Raw genomic sequence first — 27,302 nt, forward strand, 5'->3', positions numbered from 1 at the left:
GCTACCTCCAATTTAAGAATGTTCAACACTTCATATAGAAAGCTCATTGTAAATTAGAAAATTATTCAAAATGTAGTGGTAACGTTGACCGTGACTATGATTCGAGTTGTCACACGATTTGAAACAAATCTGAAATTGAGTACTTCCCTGGGGGTTTCGGGGCTAAATCATGTTAGATCAAATCAAATGGTAACCACGCCATCCCATCAAAAACACACTAGGCATATCCGAGAGATCACAGAGAATTTTACGTAGTCACCATTCCGCTTGCTCTTCAATTTCTATCGAAAAAGTTTCCAGCCATATTTTCGGAGCTCGTTATTCCATACACAAACATTATTGGAAACGATATAAATACTCCTAATTTGTTTCTAAGTTCAAAAAATATAACATAGGAAAATGTGAACGAGATACACTCTGTCCAACTTCTATTAGACCAACCTGATTCTATTTCGTTGCAACACAAACAGTTAGAATTCATACAAGATACATTCATACATTGTTGAATGCTTAGAATAAAGTATATTTAACCTTAATAACGTGCTTAAATATGATAATTTCAGCTATCCAGTTTTGACGTAGGACTACGTCTTTCATTTCTATACCGGGGTGTAAAATCAAAGTTTCGAAAACGAAAGCGTTACGCCGGAGACCGAGATTTTGAGTGTTAATAGCTCCTAAACAACTGAACGAAATGGTATGATAAACACTTCATTCGAAAGATAAAATGTCTACGCGTTCTATACTTGTTACTTTCTGATCCAAAAACTTGTTTCAATAGTCTTAAAATTGCTTTCAAAACAGGCTATTGAAATCACCAATCGGTATATAAGCGAGCGCCGCTCGGAAATCCACTCAGTTCTAATTGAACAGCGATTGGAGCATGTTGTCGCTGTTGTGGTGAAGCTCTTCATTTATCATGAAAGCGCGGATGAACGGTGTCACCAAGAGCCTGTTTGTGCACCTTAGGCCAGAAGGGAATCCATCAGGAGGAGAGTGATGCTACAAACGGTTCCCCGGGAAGATCTCGAAGCAGCCGCTACACACACACCATGTAACACTGTGACCAAATACATTAGGTTTTGTGATTTTTCAATCAATCGCAATCAACAGGTTAGCTTCTGAAGATTATTCTTCCCCACCAGTAGGATATTTCCGTATCCAATATTGGCTCCATCCTTGTGCCTCCAACGTTTGTGGCTCGTATCCTTGTGCCTCCAACGTAACGCTCTCGTTTTCGAAGTTCTCCAAATATTCATTCATTCAGAATGAATTCAGATTCAACTTCATACAAATGATCTCTAAATCAACGATAGTCCTACGTCACCCTTGCGGTTATACCATAGATATAACCCACTTCCTGTTTTTATAAGACCACTTCAAAATTCATAAGTATCATCAATGGAAAATTCCAAACGATACGGCTGATTTACATGTCAATAATTGACAACCTTGCCATTTCGACTAATAACCTTGAAAATTCGTGTTGGAATACTATTTACCAAATTCTGCGGGACGGATTTCTCGATATTTTTCCATGATACCAAAATTGCGACCTTGAGCTCTTCAATCGTGGTGTACCTTTTTCCCTCAGTGTAGATTCTGCGCACAAGGATCCTCCCTATGATTTCCAGCAGGATTCAAGTCTGGAGAGCGAGCCGGTCGGTCCAAAAAATTAAGTCTTTGGTTCTTAATCCATTGCTTAGTTTACTTGCTGGTATGAATAGTAGCATTGTTTTGCTGGAATGTGATTTTTTTGTGACGATGCAATGTATGTGATCATTTTAATAGTGCATATCTGAATTGAAAATAAAATCACCTTCTTATTGAATATAAAGGGCGAACACGAAATTATTGTGACACATTCAACAGGGCATAACTTTTTTACCATTGGGTAAAAATCAACCAAATTTTGCACACTTTCTCATTGATGTGTATTGCCTACATGCTGTCAAACTCGAAGTCGTGTTTTTCGATTCAACGAAAATGGAGGTGAACTAACGCGAGTTGAGAGAACAAATTCTTTCTAAACACCTGGAATTTCCTGACCTGTCGCACCGGCAGTTGGGGAAAATGTTGAACATTCACCATTCATCCGTCTCCAGAGTGTTGAAGCGGTTGACATTGGACCACGGCAAAGGAGCTGGAAGAAAACCGGGACCGGAGAACAAAAAGACGGAGGGAAAGGTGAAGCGGATGATTAAAGCAAATGCCAACGTCTCAAGCCGTGATTTGGCTAAAAAGATCGGCATGTCGCAGAGCTACGTCCAGAATGCAAAGAAGAGAGCTGGACTACTTACATACAAGGTACAGAACTTCCCAAACCGCGTTGAGCGGCAACAATCGATGGCTAAAACTCGGGCACGGAAGCTCTACGAGAAGATGCTGACAAAATATGGATGCTGTGTGATGGACGACGAAACGTATATAAAAGCCGATTTTAAGCAAATTCCGGAGTTGGAGTTTTTCACCGGCAAGAGCAAGTTCGATTGCTCTTGCGGACTGAGGAGTGATTTGAATAATTTCAACGTCTTATGGTAGAATTACAAACTAAAAAATAAGGTTTTTCAACAAACCCAAACTCGTCTTGATTATATGTGATTTTCATGAAGAAAAATCGATTTGCTTGTACTAGTTGCGTGAAAACAACCTAAATTGGACAAACCAAGATCATTTACCCTACGCTGTATACTTGCATAGCATCGGAAAGTATCCAATCATTACTGCATTGCAAAAATCGATCCGCTAAGCTTGTGACAATAAATCAACCAGGAACCGGTGAAATGATATGTTGGGGTGAGATTTATTTTTTTTGCTTCTGCCACATCGCCTTACCTGGCACCTCATCTTCGCTGTGCAGAATCAAATGAAATTGCACCGAATCGCAAAAGACAAACACTAATCGAAACTGTCCGATCAAAACACGAAAATCAAACCGCGGATTAAAACGCACAAATGATCTGGCAAACAAAACTCCACGTCAAGTTTGAGCACTTTTCCCGAAAATGAATGACAACAAACGGAATTACAAGAAGGGCTGCTAACTTGATTGGAATTTTCCGATTTGAATTTTCATTAAGCGCAAGTCAATATGATGACATTTAAGATTATAATGACAACCGAAGCTGGACGTTGATGAAGAAACCAGAAATTTCTGTTTTTCAAGCATCAATGATTTGACACTTCATATAAATGCATGTTGTTGACGTTTTGATTCACGGGATCGATGTTGAGGTGCCAGATTTGCAAGCATGTCTGCGAATTGAGACATTTCATGCCGAACCGATATAGTGGCTCTCAGATTTTCGTGAAAAGTGGTTATTTTGTTCTCTACATTAGAACATTAGACACGTATTTTTTGTATTTTTTCATCAGGATGACCGTTTTCATTTTAGGGTTGTCCGAAAAAACAACTTTTTCCTCTTTTTTTCCATAAATTCATAAAAACTTTTTTTTAAATTCATAACTTTTGGACTACTGCCCTGATTCAGATGATCGACATATCAAATTTAAAGCCAATCAGCTGGAGAAAAATATTACACTTGCAGAAAATTTGATTTCTGTTTTCATTATTATTTATTGTACAGGTCGGACTCTATTAAATGCAGACTCGACTATATACAGACTCGATTATATACAGTTCGGAAAAAATATTTTTTTTTATGTTTCAAATATGACTTATTTCAAGAAGAAATGTAACCTTTCAACGGCGAAATTTAAGTGGCAATTACATGTACAGTGGAGTAAAAATAGTGATTTTTGAAGATTTTGCTTGAATTTTGACCAGGAAATGTTTATATCGATATTGCAGCCAAATTAAGAAAGATAGAAGTTGGGTATCAGAGAACAAATGGTAGAGCACTTACAGAGCTTCAATTTAATTGATAGAAACAATCTAGTTTAATATAATTTTTAGGATAAAATTAATGATAACGCACCATAAATTATTAACTTTTAAGTATTTAACTTCCAGAATGTTATTGAAATCCACTAATTTAGATGTTCCGCTACTACATCCTGTACTGAATTTTCTCATTTTTTTACATGAAAGCAACGAAATCGTCTTCCGTAGCGTACTTTTTAATGTAGAGCCAGCTTGAGGCAACAGAGTCCAAAATAGAAAAAAAGTTCTATATCTCTGTCATTGTTGAAATTCGACCATATGCGTAGAAGGTTTTTTTTCATCAAATACCTCCTGAGAGAATCTTGATAAGTTCATTTTTTTCATGTGAGAAAGGTGTTTTCTAACTTTAAGGTGATGAATCAAGAATCAAATTTCTCTTTTATATTAAAAAAAAACTTTTACACGCAAAAAAACGAATAAAAAAAATTGTTTTGCCTCGATCATATACAGGATTCGATTATATACAGTGCAAAGAAATCAAAAACAGTATATAATCGAGTCCGCGCTGTATTTGTTTTTTATTGTTTTCATAGACCTCGGACCAAGGGCGCTATATTTTTATATATTTTTTTTTGGAAAGCTGAGGATTTTTTACATAACATATGTCGGAACCAGCGTTTTTTCGTTTTTGAGTATTGATTTTTCAAAGTTAACCGATTGTTCGAATCCAAATCCTATACTGAAACTGTCACTGTCACGATGTGGAAAGCAATTGTTGTCCATAATTTTGATCGTGTAAGGTGTCCATTATAAAAGAGCGTAAGAAGAATAAAAAAAAGTATCTGTCATTCAGCTGGCTTCTATCTCTCTCTTTCTCAGTTTCATACCATACCTGCTGCGGAACGTGAACAAATGGATTCTCCGAATCGCTCCAGCGATAAGCTGTTTAAAAGATACACACAAAACTGACAATAACTGTTTTTTCTGTAGAGATTACCCTGTTGAGCAAGGTTGACGTGAGACTAAAGTTGTCTTAGAACCCATTGTATTGTATTGATTAAATTGTCGAATTAACGAAACAATTTTCGAACTCAATTGAACTCAAAATATTTGCTTTGTAAGTAAAAAGTTTGAACAGTTGTCATGTAAGATCAATTCATGCATTGTAATAGATTATTTTCTTCGTTACAAGTATATTTGATGACCGTCCTTTCACGTTTGATATGATGCCTAGGACTACCAATTGCAATGCGGATTCCTCCAGGCATCTTTGTTTTGAAATCCACCTTCGGGAAACACATTTCGGTGGGAACAAAATACCCCCGACTTGCATGTATTGGCAAAGCGGATTTCCTCAGGCACATTCATTTTTAAGTACGTGTTAGGGAAACACATTTTGTATGAACAAAAGTACCCCCCGACTTGCATGTATTTGCAAAGCGGATTCCCCCCGTACATTGATTTTGAAGTCCGTGTTAGAGAAACATAGCTCGGTGGGAACAAAAATGCCCCCTACTTGCATGTATATTTGCAAAGTGGATTCCCACAGGTACATTGATTTTAGAGTCTGTGTTGGGGGAACCGTAAACCGGGCCAATCAAAACTTAGCAGTTGCGATAACGCTTGAGATTTTACAGTTATTCAATTGTTTATCTCATGGAATAGAACATTTCATTAATTGTGGTAGACGCGTAGAAATACTTCCTATCAATTGATGCAAACATCTTTTCGATCTATTAAGAAATGTACGAGTTATAAGCATTCGGAGTTTTTAATTTTTTCCTGCATGTTCTGTATTTTCATTTCACCCCCATATACTCCGGTTAGACGTAGTCCCACGTCAAAAATGGTGACACCTATTCTGGGACACACTGTAGTTATCGCGTGGGTTTTAGATATCGAATAAAAAACAACAGTCGATCAACAAGAGATCAACATCAATAAGTGATTCTGAGATGAATGCATCAGAAAATTAAAATCATCACAGAACTTGCCGCGCAGAAAAAATCACATCCCATGAATCGAAGACACGAGTTGTGTCAATTCACCGGGTTTTTTTCGTATTCGAAAATAAAGCAGTATTGCAAGTCACGCTTATTACTCGATAATTATGTGAGCATAAACATTCTCAGCAATGTTTATTTAATCACTGCTCCGATACTAATTCAATATCAACCACCAGTAAACTATCGGTTCAAAAAAACACTGTTTCATATCCATGAGAATGAATAGGTTTTTCATAGTTTACCGTGCGGGAAAAACATGTTTCACGACACTCGTATAAACCCACGATATAACCATTTAAACTTCTAGATGATTCACACAATTATCGATTTCCGGATAAGCCGCAGATCGTCAGCAGAAATCTCCCAATGACACTAACGGCTGACGGCCTGCTCCATAAACACTTAACGTAGACAACGACAGCTCCAGCATCTTTTCAATTTTCCCCCCACCAAACACGTGACCGGGATTGTGAAACTGTGAAACGATATTGAGGCGTCAAGCCAAGTGATAACTTTACGAGCCAAGGATCATTTCCATCACCATCATCCTATTGAGTTCGGTTTTAGTTTATCTGCGAACCACTCTGCCCCGGTCTGGCAGCGGGTCATATTTCATACTTAATAGATTGGAGTCCATCGCATCGTTTGGTCGCTTCACAAAAGGCGTGGTCTCCGAGCGGCTACACGGACCGAATGCAAATAGCCTGGGATCTTTGGTAGTGCCACTCCTGGCCCGGTACGAGTGCATTGTGGGGAGAAGCTCATTCGAGTGGATTGTAATCCTTTTTGGAGCTGAGTGGACGAATGGTTGTGTGTGTGTGTGTGTGTGTGTGTGTGTGTGTGCAGATGGAAGGGACAAATAAGCTCCGGTGCATTTACGCGAGAGCTTTCCAGTGCTTCGCACAATGCCTGAGTGAATGCATATTTTACGCTTTGAAGAGGTTGGATGGAGATAAGTATTTGCGGTGCAGGAGAACCAATTGAGGCACGTGTTTACCGAGGAATGCTGAATGATTTATGGCAACAGGAATTGCAATATTGTAACACATATTTATTACGTAATCGATAAAATCCCCACGATGGTTAAAATTAATCCGATAAACGGCGTTCTGTTGATGGCTCCGCTCACATTCATAACGTTCAGATGCACCACTTTGATCGGCCCCATTCGCAGCGCAGTCTCATCCATCACATTGCAGAGCTCTCCCTGGCAAGTTACGAGCTCTACCAGCGTGACGTTGATGTCTCCGGTTTGGTTGAAAGTAAGCTCAAAATTGTCCAAATACTGCTGCTGCAGCGCACTTAGATTCATTGCACAACCAGCGATTCGGTGAAATCTCGAGTCACCATTCATTCGCTGAACACGAATTGTACTTTTCAGACAGGACACAGCCTCGGGGTCGACGGAGGTCCCATTACAAGGTTCGCTCTCGGCTACATTTTGACAGTCGGTCCATGTTTTGTACTTTGACACGCAGCTCCAGCAACGCGCAGTGGAATCCGTCTGATTTGCGTCAGCGCCAGCAACTACAAACAAGATGGAACGTTTAGTTAGGGTCCATCGAAAGTAACGGTACGCGGGTTAAATCATACTAACCGGATCCAATCCAAAACGTTGGAGGCAGCAGCGCGAGAAGAAACGAAAGGCCCAAAAAGCTCACCATAGTTGTCGTTGTCGTCGTTCACGTTCTACTCTGCGATCGCTCTCCGCGTGATTCCAATCGCGCTGTCGGTCGAAGCCTAACTGGTTGCCGGAGACCGTCGCCGTTGTTCATTTGTTCGATCAGTGGGAACTTTGAGACACTTAGCACTTCTCGCTGACGTCACCGAAAAATCTCGACATGGTTGGAAAGATGGAGAATGCTGATATAAACTGGTTTAAAGAGTGTAAACAAAAGGGCGGCTGTTTTGCGATTGCTCGCCATGGAATGACTAACTCTAAATATAATGAAACAAATGACAATGATAGATTCAAGTAATGCAAACATAATGGACGCACACTTGCTTGGCACAAACAGTGGGAAATTTGCAATTCAATTCATTCGCATTTTCTCAACTAAGATATCATTAACACAACAATATATTTGTTTTTGCTCTACTTTGATCTACATAAGTTCATCGATTATCCAGAGCAAGCCCATCGAATACGACATGTAAAGTACGATATAAACAGTTCAAATGTGATCGTTTCAATGTCAATAGCAAACCACGCTCAGTGCAGCTGAGAAAAATTAAAAGACGACGAATTCCCTGAAAATTCAGCTCGAACCGTTGATAAGCTTGGAAGCGAGCTAGAAGTTACTAAAGCAACTGTTTCCAATGGCTTCCAATGACATGGAGAATTTTCACTTTCTTTCGGGTAAATATTGGGGGTTAAAAATTGGAAAACTAAATACCTATCACGTAACGAAAATTTTCCAATTTTCTCTAGATTCTCTAGTTTATAGAAACGTAAATTAATATAATTGAAAACAATTATGAAACAATTATAAAAAAATTAAGAAATATGTATTTTAGATAGATATTGCAAATTAAAGATTGTTTTTGTAAAGTGGCCCATAGACGTTCAATATTATTGCTCAATATTTTGATTTGTGCCAAATAATTGTTCGTCTATGGGCAATATTGGAAGGTTGTGAAATATATTGTGTTATTTTCAAAATTTTGAAAATATATTGGGCAAACGGGATAATAATGTGTCGTCTGTTGGCAATATAGGACAATATCCTGTCAGTTGGTTACTAGCGGTCTTTTGAACCAAACATCAAATGCGCCCGTTATTGTCATGAGCACGCTTAGGGCATTTATATGTACGAGTCGCAAATGCAATTTGCCGCCAACGTCAATCGCAATAACTGCCAAACTCTCAAACTGGTGTAAATCAAGGCGCTTAGTATGCTACCAGATGAGTCAAAATTGCCAAACCAATCCGCAGCCATCTTAAAATTACACAAAAGTAAATCAATACGACTGTGCACAGTTTGTGAACTGTCTTGATACTTCATTACATGTCCATTACATTCATTAAGTTTTACGCTGCAAGCGTTTCGTCTTTCCTATCTGCGTTGACGGCATTGACTTCGTGTTGCACCATTTGGAAAAGGAATGCTATAATGGATTTTGAGAAGAAAATGAACATACTTTAAAATAAAAATTATTAATGAAAATTTACATTTTCGTGCCGAATATGTATTCTATGTAATAGAGTACTACGTTTTCTCGCAGCTTGTGAAATAATATTAAACGAAAAATGTCTGATAATAATTTTCTATTATAATGATGAGTTTTTGAGAATGTTTTGAAATACAAGTCGGACTCGGTTATCCGGAATGTTGATTTTTTCACTCCGGATAATCGAATCATAAAAAAAATTGAAAGAGAATCTCTTGGTAAACGTAAAATAATCATGATTTGCACTTATTTATTTGTATATTGCAGTGTTGTAGCCACAAATTGTCTGGCGCCCCCTGTGGGGAGGGGTAATGTTTCGAAAACCGAAAAAATATTCTTCGCTCTGTTACAGCTCATGGACCAAAATATTATTCAAATGGTCTAGACCAGGCATGGCCAAACTTTTGGGCATAATTAGCGACTAATTGTTCAAATGTTAGGTTGCGGTCTACCAACCTTGACTGTATTGAAAAAATCAGAAATCGAATGTAGTACAAGACTATAAAATAAAGTTATAAACCTCCTGTACTCGCGCGCAAAATCATAACTCGTATACTCGCGCACGGCGTGTTTTTTTATTATTGCTATCGTGTATTTTTAAGAATTATTGGTATTTATTTAAAGTAAAAAAAAAGATATAATTAAATGAAACAATTTTTTTCTTCAACTTCATTTAGTTCAGCCTCCTCAAAACAATTGATTTTTGATCTGTGAGACCATTTGCTCGAGTATAAGAGAGTTCATTAAAGGAAAAACATAGGTCATACTAATGAATATTGCTGAATGAATATTATTCTATAAAATAATGATCGGTTACTGAAAAAATTATAAGTAACACTTCATTTGCTGTAAAGACTCATCAATGAACATCGTTAATTTTTTACAGAATTTTTTTTTGTATGTTTATGAAGCATTTTTTACTTAAAAATACACCCAAAATGATTTATATTTCGCAATAACCCTAAGGTATAAGAGGAATATCTATGGAAATATTGACCCCTATTATGTGACTTGAATCAAACAGTCGATTCGATCCTTATAACTATCACACCGAGCAAATTTTTGTATATTGTAAATCAATAGAATCTTTTCGAATCGATTATTAAATTATTCGTCATCAAAGACGACAGGATAATTTTTTTATTCAAACAGAAATATATCTGTATTGAAAGGTCTTACAGGAACGTCCAAGAAACAAAATGAAAGCTAGTTGATATACTCTATATACTCTATAATACTCTATATTTTTTTCAAAGACACTATTTCGGTAGGACTCATAGTTTTTGAGATATAAATTATCGAAGATTTCTCTTACTAAAATCTATACGCCTTTTTCAAAAGCTACACATGAGTCAAAAAATTCCCAAATGCTGTGGAAAACTCATGTTTCCTCCAACCCAAACGGAGTACAAACATTCATTCGATCCAAAAATACAAGTTTTTAAAATCGGCATTTTTAATTCGATTTCATTTGGAATTGCTCATTTAACACATTGCCTACTGAATTAAAACAAATTAGCAATCGCAGCATATTTAAAACGGCATTTAAAAAAAATCTAAAGAAATATCTACACGACATTCTTGGTTGAGTAGCATTAGTATGATCTACCAGGAACCTTAACTAGTTAATAAAATAAATGTAAATTTGTAGCCTTTTCCATATATTTTATACAAGCGAGTCCATTAAAAGAAAATTTATTCCACTGGGGCTTCCTCACCCATTCCAATTTAATGATTCTAGCTGTCACATATATATTTTTTAGACTTTTTGTTTTGCTATCTCAGCTCAATTTTATTAGTACTATTAGCGCTTTTTAATGTATTGTTTTCCTTCTGTTGTACAATTCGAGCTGAGATAATAGCGTCCACTTCTTGGGGTCTCATACGACTTTTTGGTGGGGGGATATCGTTGGGTATAAACAAAATATTTGAGAGAGCTACGACGAAGTTATTAACAATCACAATCAGAGCCACCCAAATTTTTTAAAGAGTTAATCATTAGATTTTTTTTACTACCTAAGGATGTATCGAAAGTGATAAACAGGCGAATTGAGTGCAACAAATTCGTAGTACAACGTTAACAAGGTGCACCACCATTTTATGTTTTCTCGCTTTTCAGGCAAAACATAAGAGTTTCCTGTATCGTACGTTGACTGGCGATGAAAAGCGTTTCTACTCTCACGGTCGTGCGAGCGTGGTCGTTCGCATCACACATTCGTGATGGGTTCAATTTTTCCCCTGGTTAGCTTCGTCTTAAAAAAATTGCACTGGCATCAGAAATCTTGAAAGACATGTTACTGCCAGATTGTTTTTCCCACATAATTACTTGAAAAGAATCAATCATTTCCAGCTTCGGTAACTTCTATGATAATGAATTTACGTTTTTCCGAAATAGTTTAAATTTCTGTATTCACACTTATTGAACGTTATCGAACGTATTGCTGCTCACTAAAAAATATAAAATATTTAATAATCTATCGAGAAATGGTCGAGTTAAAAAAGTTAAAAATATTTTAGAACACATGCCCATTTTTGAATTTTCATTTCACACCCTATACCCTCCTATTAAACATAGTTTTTCTTAGAAAAAATTAAACGACCCTGATTTTCTGTGCGATGGATCGCATAAATGTTAAATATTTTTCTAACGAGCGGATCTCGATGATTTGCAAAATAATCGTATCGTATTTGCATACAATAGAATCGGCGCAATTGACTTCAAATCACGAAACTCCAATTATCGAATAGTTTAAAATGTTGAAAAATATTGGAAGCATACTCTACCATATATTATTTGTTTTGCTCTTCCCATAACAGTCAAAAACGATCACCTCTAGATGAGGCACAAGTTGTGCATACCAATATCAGTACACCCAGAAAAGAGAATTACTAAAAGAAGCTACCTAATCTTTGGTGATGCAAACATTGGTAGAATGTAAATATTTTCTGTAAAAATTACCATCGTATGTAAAATGAATGTCAGATGCAATACACATCCCTACCAGCAATTGTTAACTATTTTACTACACTGTATTAATAACTTCGATGATTATCATTCCTGCAAACCGTGAAGAAAATGTAAACATAACATGTTTAGCCTAATTGACCCGGGACACTTCGGAAGGGCTCTTCAACCCGCATTTTCTTGAACCGAAAACCTGAAAACACCTTTTCGATGCGCATTGATTCTGATACTGAACTATTACAACGTTGAAAAAAGTATTTAGTATGATTTCTTGCTGTGGTGGCTGAGAGCAGACAAACGACCGCAAAGGGTTAACAACAATAAACAGAACCAGATTCAACAAATCAAAATTGAACTTATAAACTGAAGAAAAAAATAGATTTTTTTAAGTTTGTAATGTAGTGTAGCTGAAGGAAAATATTTCAACGTGAGCGCCGCCTTTACGTCGGATAGTTTGAAACAAATTGCATTTGCGATTTGCGAATCGCCAACAGCACCACACAAAGAGTTTTGTCCGATGCGAAATGCTGCTCTACTTTTCAGGGTCACCAACGCTTTTAAACGTTTCGATGTTTTCTGAAATAACATTCGAAGTTATAAACAAGCAAATTGAATAAAAAAATTCCGTACGTTAACAATGCGGTCGTGTTCTAGACTTCACCCTCTATTATATAGTTATAAATGCTTGCTAATTATGAAAAATAAAATACTTCACAAACTTGATGAGTGGAACTGGCAAGCAGCGTATGCAAACAACATCAGTGTGTGCGTGTGACAGCTAGAGATGTCTAACTTTATCACTTAATCGATTATGGATTAATCGTTGGGGCATTTCACAATAGTCGATGGATTCGAAAATAGTTTTTCATTATTCAATTAATCAAAAGAATATATGATTTTATTGTAATAATAATGCACAGGAATTGAGAATAAATAAAATGATTATGATGTCATAGTTCTGAAAGTTTTTATATACAGTTTTAAAAATAAACATCGAAGTGCAGGATAATAGTTTTTGGATGAAATCGTACCTCAGTACGTTTATAAATTTACCAATTCATGATTTTTGCGGACGATAGAGAAAGAGTACATTATGAAAACTTTTTTTTTATTGCAAAACGTACGATTTGTTCTGTTCAAAATTTTTTGTTCGTCGAATGTTGTTGTGATAGTTGGGATTTAAAAATTTGTAAATTAAAATTTGAAAAAAAAAATCAGAATTTGCATTGAATATGAAATCAACATAGAAGAAACATACGAATTTTGGAAAAAAAACTACGGTTTCCATACAGAAATTATTGTACGTTATCTATATTCGTGGTATATAATTTCTGTTTAGTCATTTGAACCTGACTCAAACTAAGACGCATCAAACTGTTCAAATCAAATCATCAAATTTGCTAAAAAATGACTTCCAGTTTTTCAACTTCCATACCAAATTTGCTGAAAAAATGACTTTCAAATTTTCCAACTTTCCGAATGGATTTCATAACTTTTTTGGCATATAAACCTGACGCAGACTAACACGCATCAATCCTAATACTGACTGTTCAAATCCGTTGCTCCGTTCTTGAGTTAAATCGTGAGGAAAGGACACAAAATTATTTTTATTCATATAGCTATGAAATCATAGAACTGTTTAATTCTCAATAGGTGCCTATGCTTATCCCCATTAAGGGGCTGTCCACATACCACGTGGACAGAAAAAGCACGATTTTAAACTCCCCCCTCCCCCTCCGTGGACAAGCGTGGACATTTTCATACCCCTCCCCCTGTTGTCCACGTGGACATTTTTCTTGATTTTATTAGAATAATTCGGGAAATAACTGAATTGCGCATGAATTAAATTTTAATTCCATTTAAGTTTATTTTGTTTCAAATTTTACTTGCTGAACCCTGCCACGTTTGCCGTGGCTCATTGGTTTTTTATGACAGAAAAATGAGTAGTAAAACAAAGCAAATATTCCATATGAGTTTAATTTTGAAATACTTGTATGTTTTTTGTTCATTGTTTTTGAAAGGCTTTAAACTTTGCAGTTCATTCGTCTCTAATTAAAATACTTGTAATACTTTGTTTTTCTATTATCTTAAAGGCAATCTGCCATCTGGTTTGTCAACACGGAAACGCACAATATCCAGTTGAACAATCCGCATCCGAAAATAAATTACAAAATTCCAAGGATTGATCTTGAGCAAAGCCAATCGAATAAAATTAAATAGATTTAAAATCACTATCAGATACAATTTAAGCTCACGATTTTTGAACACATGCAAAGAATTGTGTTACTGTCACATAGAATACATATTCAATACTAGAAAGTTAATTTACCTACACAGATTTATTTCAGAAGTGTGCTTATTTCATCTGGAAATCTTGAAGCTTCTTGAGGCGTTGGCAGTAGCAACAACAATTTTTGAAGTGGCTCGTATCTTGTGTTATAATATGAGCTCCATCAGAGCTCGAGTTTTTGAAGCGCACAAAAACGAACAGAACGATTTTATATACATATACTCTTTTTCTATCATTTAAAAAGAATTTAAAAAAAAGAAAAGATAAAGTAGGAAGCATGTACTGATATCTATAGATCCTCACTTGACAAAGGATGAGGAGTAAAAGGTCGAAATTTTTCAGAGATTTCGGAACGCCTGAATCTTCGATATAAATGATGACATTAAGATAAAAAATACAGCATTTTCAAGCTACAAATTTCTAGTGTGTGATGTGTATATGTGTTGTATATAAAATACTTTGCAAGAAAAGATAACGCGTTTATAGTTTGTTTTCAAAGTTTCTCTAGATTTTGAGAATATATGCTTGAAAGCAATCCAATCAACATGATTATTTCGCGTCCATTTTATTCTATTTACTACAGAGGTATTCTCTATCGAATGAAAAATTATTCCTTGATTTCGAATTAAGAATATTTCATGAAATAATGAACGCACAGCAAATCGATGGTCAAATCTACTTATCGCAATCTAGGAAATATTTAATACATGGTCCAGTTGATGCTTTGACGAATGCATTATTTTATAACAGAGTTATAGCGTTTCAAAGATCACTCAAAACATTTTCGACATTTCGCCACAGGAAATGTCGGTTCATTCACACAATCAATTCACTTTTAGTCATCAGCGCAATAGAAACCTTTTCCGCAATAGTTTCAAAGGGTACTAATACCTTATTAAAAATATTTTCAATATCTATATATATTTTTTTATTTCTCAACTGCTTATTGACCATCCTGCATTGCGTGTCTAGATAGCTTCCAAAATGCTCGTGGGGAAAAAAAATCAAAAAACTCACGACTCAATAATTTTTTACTAATCTTGCACGATAAGTTATTTGTATTGCTCTTTAGTTTTCCTCCACTTAAATCCTTATTAAAACGTCACAGTTTACCAGAGAGCAATTCAACGCCAAATTAATCCTCCGCTGCCCCGATCCTCCCCATTTTATTGAAATTTCGTTCATTTTTTCCAAAAATGGCCCTGAAGCCTGTTGCCCGATTGAAACATTTTTTTTGAGAAATTCATTAACCTTCTATTATTTTTTTTATAAATGTTCAAACTATTGAGAAAACTTTCTCATAAATTGAATAAAATATCGAAAACTATTATATCTGTTTAAAATAATATTATTATATATAGGTTATTAGGTAGCTGATCCGAAAAATTTGAAGAGATAGGGGATCATAAAAAATCTTCCACGCTGATGATCAAATCTTAACTACGAAAGAATTATTGAACTTTTCCTTGAGACCGGTTTTTTGCCTTAAAATGACTGAACTGAAAAGTCAAAAAGTGCGCACGATGCTTTCATTTGAGGAAAACTTGCATAAAAATTATGTTGTGAACACATTTAAATTAGTGGAAGATAACAAGAAGGATAATAGTGTGGTGTCAAGGAAGGAACTGTAGAGTGGTTGGAGAGCTTCAATTTGGCTGATAGAAACAATCCAGTTTATCATGCATTTTTGTAAAATTAATTAAAAACACAAAATTTGAGTTGGTTCCTTACATTTAAAAGTTGATCCTGGGTTCTATTAATTTTACAATTGCATTCTATGCAAAATTTTCTTATCTTTCAAATGAACAGTATAATTATTCTAAGGAGCGTACTTTCTAAATTAGAGTCAGTTCAAGACATAAAATTAGACTTAACAAAAATTCAACAATGTCCTAGTTGAGAATTGACTACATGCGTAGGATTTTTTCATCAAATATGATCCTCTATCACCTCCTGAAATATTCTATAATTTATCAGAACACTGGCTCAACGACTAGTGATGCATAGACAATCTCCTGCAAATGTAATTATTTATTCCTAGAAATTAATGGAATGAAAATACTTTGGAAAAATGATTTTACACGCAATTCTTTATGAAAAACTATACAGACGTTATTATCATATATTGTTCTCGAGATATAACAAAACGTATAGAAAATTATAATTGATAAAAATCATTTACGCATATCATGGAATCTCAACCATTATGGAATCGTTTAATTTTTATAGTTTTGGCTATGAGGGCTATGCATACCCCGTAACTATAAAAGTTCGATCATAGGAAATAGTTGGTCATTCACAATTTACGTGAGATATTTTTATAATACAGATTTCACTGAAGAAGATCCATGATATGAGAGAAAATATCCTCCCAGTAACGCCCAGTAACGCCCAGTAACGTTCAATTGGCCGCAGCTGGGGACAGTTAGGTGGGTTGAGGTATTTTTCGACGAACATGATGTTGTTCGCCGAAGACCATTGTAAAGTGGATTTGGCATAATGTGCCGATGCAAAATCCGGCCAGAAGAGAGGAGGAACCTCGTGCTTTCTATAAAGTGGAACCAATCTCTCCTTCAAGCATTCTACCACATACCTTTGAGCATTTATAGATCCATTTGCGAAAAAAAGTTGTCGATCACATGCCACACGTGCAAATGGCTTGCCAAACGAGCACTTTTTGGCTGAATTTTTCCATCGCAACAGCCGTATCCGCAAATGGTACACTCTCTCCAATCGATTTGGTATAAAATTGAGGTCCTGGCAGCGTTCTGGAATCTTCTTTAACGTATGTTTCGTATACCTTTCGAGCTCGTGTTTTCTCGCGATCTTGCTGCTCAGGGGTTTGTTTGGCCACTTTTTGCTTTTTACAGGTCTTTCGACCATGTCTCTGTTTAATCCGCTGAATCATCCCCACACTGGTTTTCAACTTCTTGGCCAAATCACGAATAGATGCAGACCTGTTCTTCTGAATGTGATTTACAACTTCTCGGTCAAATTCGGGATCACTTGGTCCGGGGTTTCATCCACTTCTGTTGAGATCCTCGTAAGAACACTGATTACCGAACTTTGCGACGATTCGTTTAACACGAATAAAAATTCTGCTCAATTTGCCGGCGTTGTTTAGGCGTCAGTCGCCAGAAGATGAAATGGTAAGTCAAATTGGACACAAAACAAGAAACAGCTGTGAAAATGAAGCATACATCGAAAAGTTGTGCCCCACATAAACCTCTACGATACAAACCTTGATTTCTTGGTATTTTGTGGTATGTGACACCCTTTTCGGTGCACCAATTGTGCAGAATTTCCTTTTTAGTTTCCAAATCAATCCGCGACATTTCGAAAACAACTTTAGGACCTCGACAAAATGACTTGTATTTCGATTTTTGATATGTAAACAAAGCGTGCTCTGCTTACACGACAAAAAAAAGTTCACCCACTTGTGTGTAATAACGTGTTAAATGTTTAAGACTACTTTTCGATACACTCCTTATTCAGCGAAATCACTAAAATAACGAGTGTTTTCAATTGATCGTTTACGCCTTACTGGCGAAGACAAGAGATCAATTGACGGATTCATTACGCGAAATCATTCGTACACCGAACGTTTCTATTCTAATAAATAAACCGGCTTGTTGAAACCACAGCTTCTACACACAAAGGGCACTCAATTGTGGTACAAAAAAGTTGGTGATCATGGCTCTTTCTTAACTATTAGGCCGCGGTGACACTGCTCGCAGCTTCTTACGAAGATATAGCTGTACGAAACGCATGCAATCGTGAGAAGTAAACAACTACACCCAGGTTCTTTACGCGGTTTTTACGAGGTTTTTTACGCGTATTATCCAATTAACACGTTTTTTACGCGGTTTTTTTTCACGCGGATTTTCCAATTAACGCGGATTTTTTTTAACGGGTGCCGCTTGAAAAAACCTGAGCAATATCTCATCTCTCTCCCTCTTTGCTCACATGTCTTCTTCATGCTTCCTCAGAGCATGTGATGGTAATCAGTGCTTGCGACGGAACTTAGCGCTTATGACGGAAACTAGTGCCGCACTCTATCACGATGCTTACGTTGATTTTAAGTGATCTGCTTTTTACGCGGATTTTCTTTCCAATTAACGCGGTTTTTTTTGCGCGGATTTTCAAATTAACGCGTTTTTTTCACGCAGATTTCCCAATTAACGCGGTTTTATACGAAGTACGTATCCCCCGCGTAAAAAAAAACCTGGGTGTACATAGAATTGTATTGATGTGGTTACAGTGCTTCCCCCTTGCTTCGTTCGAATTCGCCAGCTTCTAATGAACAAAATTGTTAATTAAGAATGTAGCTTTTTTAATACGAATTTCAACTTAAATGAATTAGGACCTGGTTGTGGTAAATTAAAAGGTTTCACCTTACTCTACAACAATTACAATAAAATAAAATAAAAATTGTTTGTTTCTCTTCGTCATTATCGTACAATCAAATTTTCGCGCGTATTCCAATCCAATGCATAATGCACAATGGTCCAGGAGATGCATTTAAGTGGAAATTAGCATTTAGAGCTCTATCTCTTGCAATAACCGATATAGCGCTTTTTTTCTATGTTACGTGAGGGTGACCATGAAAAAAACTGTTTTTTTTTTTGCTCTAACTTTTATATTCCAAATTTTACATGCAAACTGTCTTCGAAAGACTTTTAGAGCTTACTAATACAAACATTTTTCGATGCAGAACTTGTCAATATCTCAACTTTACTCAAAGTTATTGATATTTGTTCCCAAAGAACGGGCTATTTTCATTTGTTTGACATTCTTTCTGGGGCAAACGTAAACAAAGTTTATTGGCGGCATTTGAAAGAGCATATTTCACTGTACATGATGTGTGATTTTCAAAAAGCGTTAAATCGATTATTTTAAGAGGTAGAAAAAAAATTGTTCTGCAAAGTTGTTTAAAATAACTGGGGCTACAACATTCTTGAACTATGTTCAGCTCTATCTATAAAGATAAGAAAGTTAGATTTTTTATTTCATCGACAATTTTGGTCACCCTATTTTTGACAACATAAAAACGAGCGCTTTATCATGAGTAACAACTTTGTCTAAGACAGTTTTTGTCTATAAAATAACTGTCAAGCTCTAAATGCTAATTTCCACTTAAATGCATCTCCTGGACCATTGTGCAATGGCACCTCGGCCTCACTCTCTAGCGCGAAATAGACGAGAGAGCGACGATTTTCTCGAACCATGGTTTTCTTAAAAATTCTGCTCAATTTGCCGGCGTTGTTTAAGCGTCAGTCTGTTCAAGATTAAATGGTAAGTCAAATTGGACACAAAACAAGATACAGCTGTCAATATGAAGCATACATCGAAAAGTCGTGCCCCACATAAATCGCTATGAAAACATGCATTACAAATGTGAAGTACAATCCTAACCAAACCGAAAAGGGTGTTACATACCACACAATAGCAACAACAAAAAATCAAAGTTTGTCCACAGAGTGTTAAACGAATCGTCGCAAAGTTCGGTCATGAGTGTTCTTACGAGGATCTCAGCAGAAGTGGACAAAAACCCGGACCAAGTAATTCCGAATTGGACCGAAAAGTTGTAAATTATATCCAGACACACAGTTCCTACCCAACCTTAAATGTTCGTGGAATAAGGATATTCATTTCCATCAATTTAATTTAATATAGTTTCATGACCAACCAATTGAACACTAAGCAAATATTACACATCAATAGTAGTTATTATAATTTCCTATTTCGAACCAGCCACCTTAACATTCTGGGACGGCTCGCTACCAATCGTAATTCCATCTTCTTCGTGGCTTTCAGATCCATGCCAATCGTAATCATGATGACAGTGTCCATCATGATCGTCGTGTTCGTCGTGCTCTTCGTGCTCTTCGCCAGTTTCATCCACTTCATGATCCTTAGTTTGCTCCTCAGCTGTTTGCACAGACTCAGTTTTCACCTCCGGAACAACATCTTCCTGTTTCGAAACCAACGTGACGTTTTCCTCTTCTGCGTAATAGGGAGCTAAGAAAAACACAATCACGGATTAATGTCACTCAAAAACATTAGCTTTTATATGGTTCTTCTCACCAGTCAACACGAACTGCACAAGACAAAGTGCGATAAGAACGTAAACGGTGGTCCCCATTGTACAAGCAACAAAATAATCGAACTGTCGGAACTGTTTCTAGCGGAAAGTTCTTCTCAACTGTTGCTGATCGGTTTGGAGTGATAAGGTTTTATATACCGCCGCAATGATGATTCACGAAGACGCTCATGGGGCTACACGAGGGGGCCCAATTACCATATCCAGTTATTGTTTTCAGAAATGAGAATGATTAACTTCAATCGGTGGCTGAAAATGTCTATTGTATCGTGTTAAACACTTTGTCACCGATGGGGGGAATTAACTTTTGCATCTTAATTACTCATGTCTCGTTTACTCTGTTATCCTCAGATGTACGCCATCACTTGGCACACAAACCTGGTGAAGAGGCTGGGCGAGCTGGAGGTGCTGGTGCTGCTGGTTTCCTGCATCTGCCATGATCTTGATCATCCGGGCTACAACAATATCTACCAAATCAACGCCAGAACGGAGTTGGCTCTAAGGTGAGTAATCGTCGAACCCAACGGACCGTATCCCACCGCCTATCACACGCGTGTTATTAGCCGAAAAGTGTCACTTTCGGAGGTCCGGTGATCCCGTGAGCACCAATTACGAACATTTTTTTTTCTACGTCGGACCAAATCGACGCGCTCCTTTTTTTCGTTGTTGTTTGAAACGAGCAGAACAACACGTTCGCGCGTTGTTTTCTCGCGTGATACCGGCGACGAAGGCGGCGAAGCGTATCCCCTTGTAACACTATACCTCGGGTTCACGCCCGGGTTAGTCCGGTTCAACGCGTGCAGTCAGCGGAAGTGTTGCCTCCGGGAGGTGCGAAAGGACAAAAAACTGCTCACACACAGTCTCGTAATACGTGCCTTGTAAGCATTTTGTAGCTTTGTTGTGTGAGAAGGACGAGGGCTTCGTCGGAAGCTGAAAAGGCAGCCAGTTGCGGGAGAAGCTTTCGTCGTTTTTTTTTTGCGATGCTTTCAAGTCACAAAGCTTAATGCGGATTGATTTTTAGATTGATTTCTTGCTCGCAACATGACCACTCGAATTTTTTTATTTTGGGCAACGTTGATCACATTTTCAACCAGCATGGGTAGAATCAATTATAATTAAAGGGGGATACGATTCGCCGTTTTCGTCGCTAACGACCATCAATTAGTTTATACGTGCCATCAAGTGCTGTGACCACGTTCGTAATTGCAGCTATCGATTGCCTAACATTGTCGCAATCAAATATCGTTCTGAAATGGTCGGAACGACCGCTCAGACTGGAACACATTCCCACCGAATAGATGCTGTCCATAGCCGAATCGAATGTGCTGATTTGAGTTCTACCTTTTTTTGTTTTTTTTTTTTCAGATACAATGACATTTCTCCCCTGGAGAACCATCACTGTTCGATTGCATTCCGACTGCTGGAGCATCCGGACTGCAACATTTTCCGCAACATGGACAAGGAGTTGTACAAGTAGGTGCCTTTGTTCCTGCCCCTTCCCCCACCGCTAGCTCGTTCGCTCGTTCACGTTATGTTCATTATTTCCATTTTATCGATTTCACCGCTCCATAATGGTTGACCTGGTTTGAATACTATCGTAGTTTGTGCTAGTTCGCCGAGGGCAGTCGTGTACGTAGATATGAGGTTGCTCTAGAATCGCATCTCTTCTAGCTTTTTTATGAAAGTTCTAGAAACAAATTATTTTACAGACAATTAGATGATGATGATGACAACTGTTGCCAAACACTGTTGGTAATTGATTTTCATTTATTCATTTCATTCTTATTTATGTTCATCTACAAACACTCACAATTAATCACAGTAATGTACCACACACACTTATCTATTGTAATTTCTTGGCAAAGTATTGACCAAGTTGATCAACAAATCTGTAAAAAATGGTACATCATTACTCTTTTCTGTAGGACTTTTATCAGAAACGTTACATGGATGATGCCATGCGCCATTGAAAGATGCAAATACTTTACTTATATTGAATGATTTATAGTTGTCAAAATTTTATAACTGCTTCTCGTGTATTTTTTGTTTTTTTAGATGAGAATGAAAGTTTATCTCATAGTTGAACGAAATGTAATACACCATGTCTTATAACTATAGAACCAGAACCAATCCTTATCTCTCTGGTCATGCATCTTTCCGTGTGGAATCAAGTAGAGGAAAACAGGGTAAACCGACACCACCTGATTTTCCCAGTTGGAAGCATTTTTTTGCAAACTTACCGATTTCCCCTTTACACACTTGATGTATCTGAGGTTTCGAGTCACCCTACCGCTGCGAAGGTCGCTTTCCTGTCAAAAGAAAGAACAAAACCATCCGGTCAGCAAACAGGAGGCAGTCCATGTAAAATTTCGTTAGTGGAATTAAAGTATTTTAGTCGAAAAATTTAGGCAAATTCGATACTTCTTATGAGCCTAATTCATCTTAGATCATTACTCAGTGTACTTTGTGAGACGGTAGGTTTTGATGCTCAAAAATTTTTTTTTAAATTTCGAGCCCATTCGAGCTCTCTCTCTCTCTCTCTCTCTCTATCTCTTTCTCTCTCTCTCTCTCTCTTCTCTCTCTCTCTCTCTCTCTCTCTCTCTCTCTCTCTCTTTCTCTCTCTTTCTCTCTCTTTCTCTCTCTCTCTTGACACTTCCGGAATATCTGGTCATTATCGTTTGTCCACTGTTTTTATTGAAGGGGGCTCACGATCGTCACAAATTATAATTTTAAATTAGTACACCCAAAATTGATTTTCAGCTCATATTTTGTCATCTCAATTTATGACATTAACTGAGACATAACATAACAGAAAATGTCATGACTCACAAATACTGGTAAGCATTTGTATAATATACATGGTACAGCAATATAAGATTAAAACGAGCGAGCGAAACAAAAGACAAATAAGCATTCCGCATGCTTTTCCACATACACGGCACAGACCGAGATAGATATTGTTCTCCTTCATGCGCTCCTTTTTTACTCTTAGAAAACACTTCCCAACTTCATTTTATAATCAGGTGTAATATTATCACGTATCTGCTGAACAACTGCTGAAGCATCATTAGCCATATGGATAGCGTGGTCGTGTAAAATAGCTTTGCATTCCGGACGGCCTTGGTTCGATTGCCATTGACGTCGTATGGATTTTTTTTGGCACAATCCTAAATGAAATAAGAAAAGAAAACAGAAAGAGATATCTGCACGCATACATACAAACCATTTTATGGCTTTTAAAACAGCTCATTATTTGCGCATTTGACTATCCAGCACACTAAATGGCATCATTTCTGCCAAAGATGAAATGTTTTTTGCCAACGCTAGTTTGAGTGTACATCTATACACCTAAAACTAATGTTACTTGATACAATACACAATTTATACAAACATTTGAGACAAAAAAATATTATTAATAAACCAACCAATAGTATACAACATTTTTAATATTTAACTTAGGGTCTAGTTTGTTTCAACGAAAATCACAATAGTTTGAACACAAATTGAAACACCGTTTCAGTTGCACCATTGGTCGGCAACAAAGCTAAACATAGGGCATAAAAATTCGATTACTCTGTCATTGTTGAAATTCCTTCGTAGAAGGATTTTCTCATCAAATATGATCCTCTATCACTCACCTCCTGCGAGATTCTGGATAAAGGACCTGGCCGGGTAAGGGAGTAAAAAGTGCCCCCAAACAAAATCACTAGTTGTATGGCATATATTGTATAGGATATTGAATAAGAAATTTGGGCGGTTTTCTTGAACCCCTATGTGGCTCAACATAGGATCTATAGTGAAAAACGTACTTTTTCGTTTCTTTCACGCCATCCTCAGAAACTTCGAGATAAAAATTTGAAAAAAAATACTGAATGTGCATCTCACTAAGGTGTATCAAGAAAAATTATCAAAAAAAAAAATTCATCAAAAATTGAAGTACTAAAAAAAATATTGAAAATTGAAAGTCGAAAAAAATTTCTCTGATGAAAAATCCCTCGGCCAGAACGGGAATCGAACCCGAACACCCGGCATGATAATGTGAGACGCTAACCACTCGGCCACGGTTGCTCAATTTAGAGACTCAGTACTACTCTAATTCATATTTAAATGTTCCTACGACTTTGCTAGATATGTGATTTTTTTGTTTTCAGTGTTGTGCGGTACAAAAATTTTTTTTTTTATATTTCCAAAGGGCCTCGCTGGGTACGGGAGTAAAAAGTGCCCCCAAACCAAATCACCAGCTGTATGGAAAATATTAAATTTTGGCAGTAGTACCATATATTTGGGACCTTATATGGTACAACATAGGATCTATGGTGAAAAACGCACCTTTTCGTTGTTTTTGTTGTTTTTGTGGCGCAATGTTTTCCTGAATTTTTAAGCGCATTGCGAAACACAAAAATAATTTTCTTCATCGTCTGCATTATTATTTTTATTTTCTTGAAATCAATTATTTCATTGTATTCGTGGTTTTCAATTGTAAGGTTAAAATGAAAAAAAAGTATAATAATTTGGATTCTTTTAAGTGTTCTTCTCACTAATCCGAATGATCTTTCCACAAGCATTTTATTTTTTCTTACCGTGCTCTATCGTACTGCTGACTCCTATGAATTTGGTAAACCATCTAAATCCAATGTAAAGATAACTCATATATTTTAAGATTCGAGAAAAAACATCTTCGCGCATCTCTAAAATACCGATTAAATTTAGACATATAAAAAACAAAATTTTAATAAATATTAGAGCTGTTCTGGACCTCTAAATTCAAAATAAATCAAAACTTCCCAAAGGCCAAAAAAGTATTTTTTTGCTCAAACCTCTTAAAATTTCAAGAAAAAATTGCGCTACATGTGGAAAAAACAACACGCATTTAAATAAAAATTAGAACAAAAGTGGGTCTCAAAGTAATATTTTTCTTGAAAATTTCGAATTGCGATGTATATATTTTTTTTATCGATGTATATATTTTTTTTGCACCGCGAAAAATACTCTAAAAATTCTAAAAAAAATCACATTTAGGTAGACGTAGGAAAAAAATTGAATGCAAACTAGAGTAGTACTGAGTCTCAAAATAAAAAAAAATTGAATCTATATAAATAAATCTGTAAGGCAAAATCTGTTGGTAAGCGGAAAACCCGAAGAAGGGATGGTCCGATTTTAGCCTCCTGTATTTTGTTGTATTCGTCTCTTCCCGTAGATCAATATAGTGGAGAGAAAAATCGTAAAATGTTCGGAAAATCCTGAAGGAAGGTCGGAAAATTCTGAAAATTTAATTCCCAAATGTTCGAAAATTACATCATAATAAGCGTTGTTAGTCCATTCGATATTTGCGCTATCGAAATTGATCTTTGTTCGTATGTCGAAATGGATTTTCAGGTGAAATAACGCATTTCCATATCTTATATCTATATAAATAAAAATGTAAGGCAAAATCTGTTGGTAAGCGGAAAACTCGAAGAAGGGATGGTCCGATTTTAGCCTCCTGTATTTTGTTGTATTCGTTTCTTCCCGTAGATCAATATAGCGGAGAGAAAAGTCGGAAAATTTTCGAAAAATCCTAAAGGAAGATCGGAAAATTCGGAAAATTGAATTCCCATATGTTATACAATTAACTAAGCGTTGTTAGTCCATTTGATGTTGGCGCTAACGAAATTGTTTTTTGTTCGAAAGATGAAAAGAATTTTCAGACGGAACAACGCATTCCTATATCTTCTATCTATATAAACAAAAATGGAAAGCCAAATGTGTTGGTGTGCCCTAAACCCGAGGAAGGAATGGTCCGATTTGAGCTGTCTTTATTCTGTAATATTCTCTGTATCAAACATGTATTCCATGCAACGGAGAAACATGTTATTTCCAAATGCTTGAAGAATCTTGAACGAGAATTGTGTCTGAAAATAATTTTATATTATAAGGACGAATTTTTATAGAAGTACTAGACAATTTATAGTAAAAGGAAAATCAAAGGGTAATCAATCAATGAAGAGTTCAGTGATTGGACTCACTAACCTTCACTTAGTAAGAAAACGTGGATGTTTGAAAGTATTCAAATCAAAAAATCTATTTAGGCGGGACGAAGTTCGTCGGGTCAGCTAGTTTAAAATAAATATAAAAATAAATTTTTTTAGTACTTGGTTTTTTGATGAATAAATTGTTTGAAAATATTGATGGATACACCTTAACAAGATGTACTTTCAGTATTTTCTTCATATTTTTGTGTGAGAGCTATTGAGAATGGCGTGAAGAAAACTAAAAGTGCATTTTTCACCACAGATCCTATGTTGTACCATAGGAGAACTCAAATATATGGTACTACTGTCAAAATTTCATATGTGTACCCTATATAATATTTTCCATACAGCTAGTGATTTGGTTTGGAGGCACTTTTTACTCCCGTACCCAGCCAGGCCCTTTGGAGATTTGAAAAAAAAAAGTTTGTACCGCGCAACACTGTAAAAAATCTGAAAAAAATCATACATATCTTCATCTTCTTCAATGGCGCTAACGTTCCTAGAGGAACTTCGCCGTCTCAACGTAGTATTACTTGCGTCATTTTTATTAGTACTTAGTTGAGATTTCTATGCCAAATAACACGCCTTGAATGCATTCTGAGTGGCAAGCTCTAGAATACGTGTGATCACAGTGCAAGTCGGAATCACAGTGCAAGTCAACGAAAAATTCCCCCGACCAGAACGGGAATCAAACCCGAACACCCGGCATGTTAGTTATGATACACATATCTAGGAAAGCTGAAAACTAAAATTATATGAATAAAAAAAATTGATTCGGTTATATACAGTGGAGAGAAATCTGAAGCCCTGTATATATATAAACATGGGTCGTAAGAAGCGGGACTGAGAAAACACGTTTGGCAAAACAATTTATTCAATTCTTCATTACATTTTCACAAGCACATACAATGC

General features: G+C 36.4%; 3 protein-coding genes across 5 annotated transcripts in view; 1 reads left to right on the forward strand and 2 right to left on the reverse strand.

Moving 5' to 3' along the window:
* LOC129779694 (high affinity cGMP-specific 3',5'-cyclic phosphodiesterase 9A) overlaps window positions 1-27,302 on the forward strand; it is a 446,325-nt gene that overhangs the window by 395,065 nt on the left and 23,958 nt on the right. For all 3 annotated transcript variants that reach the window (XM_055787323.1, XM_055787324.1, XM_055787325.1), the window contains exons 8-9: window positions 20,731-20,882; window positions 21,745-21,852. In XM_055787323.1, coding sequence (XP_055643298.1) covers window positions 20,731-20,882; window positions 21,745-21,852 — 260 coding nt within the window. The remainder of the gene's footprint in view (window positions 1-20,730; window positions 20,883-21,744; window positions 21,853-27,302) is intronic.
* On the reverse strand, window positions 6,881-7,784 carry LOC129779697 (uncharacterized). Its single transcript, XM_055787329.1, has 2 exons — window positions 7,448-7,784; window positions 6,881-7,377 (listed from the first exon to the last, which is right to left on the reverse strand). Exons 1-2 carry the CDS (start codon window positions 7,512-7,514, stop codon window positions 6,905-6,907), a joined length of 540 nt encoding a protein of 179 aa, XP_055643304.1. The 5' UTR covers window positions 7,515-7,784; the 3' UTR covers window positions 6,881-6,904.
* Window positions 19,924-20,510, reverse strand: LOC129779698 (uncharacterized). Its single transcript, XM_055787330.1, has 2 exons — window positions 20,364-20,510; window positions 19,924-20,297 (listed from the first exon to the last, which is right to left on the reverse strand). The coding sequence occupies exons 1-2, from the start codon at window positions 20,419-20,421 to the stop codon at window positions 20,017-20,019; spliced, it is 339 nt and encodes a 112-aa protein (XP_055643305.1). The 5' UTR covers window positions 20,422-20,510; the 3' UTR covers window positions 19,924-20,016.

This window comes from Toxorhynchites rutilus, chromosome 3 (assembly GCF_029784135.1).
Source record: "Toxorhynchites rutilus septentrionalis strain SRP chromosome 3, ASM2978413v1, whole genome shotgun sequence".
NCBI lineage: Eukaryota > Metazoa > Arthropoda > Insecta > Diptera > Culicidae > Toxorhynchites > Toxorhynchites rutilus.

Excerpts from the sequence above, each read along its gene's own strand:
- LOC129779697 (XM_055787329.1), bottom strand. The coding sequence starts at position 7,514 with ATGGTGAGCTTTTTGGGCCTTTCGTTTCTTCTCGCGCTGCTGCCTCCA. Across the intron at positions 7,378-7,447 it reads AACGTTTTGGATTGGATCCG|TTGCTGGCGCTGACGCAAAT; the intron begins GTTAGTATGATT and ends TCTTGTTTGTAG.
- LOC129779698 (XM_055787330.1), bottom strand. The coding sequence starts at position 20,421 with ATGGGGACCACCGTTTACGTTCTTATCGCACTTTGTCTTGTGCAGTTC. Across the intron at positions 20,298-20,363 it reads TGTGCAGTTCGTGTTGACTG|CTCCCTATTACGCAGAAGAG; the intron begins GTGAGAAGAACC and ends TGTTTTTCTTAG.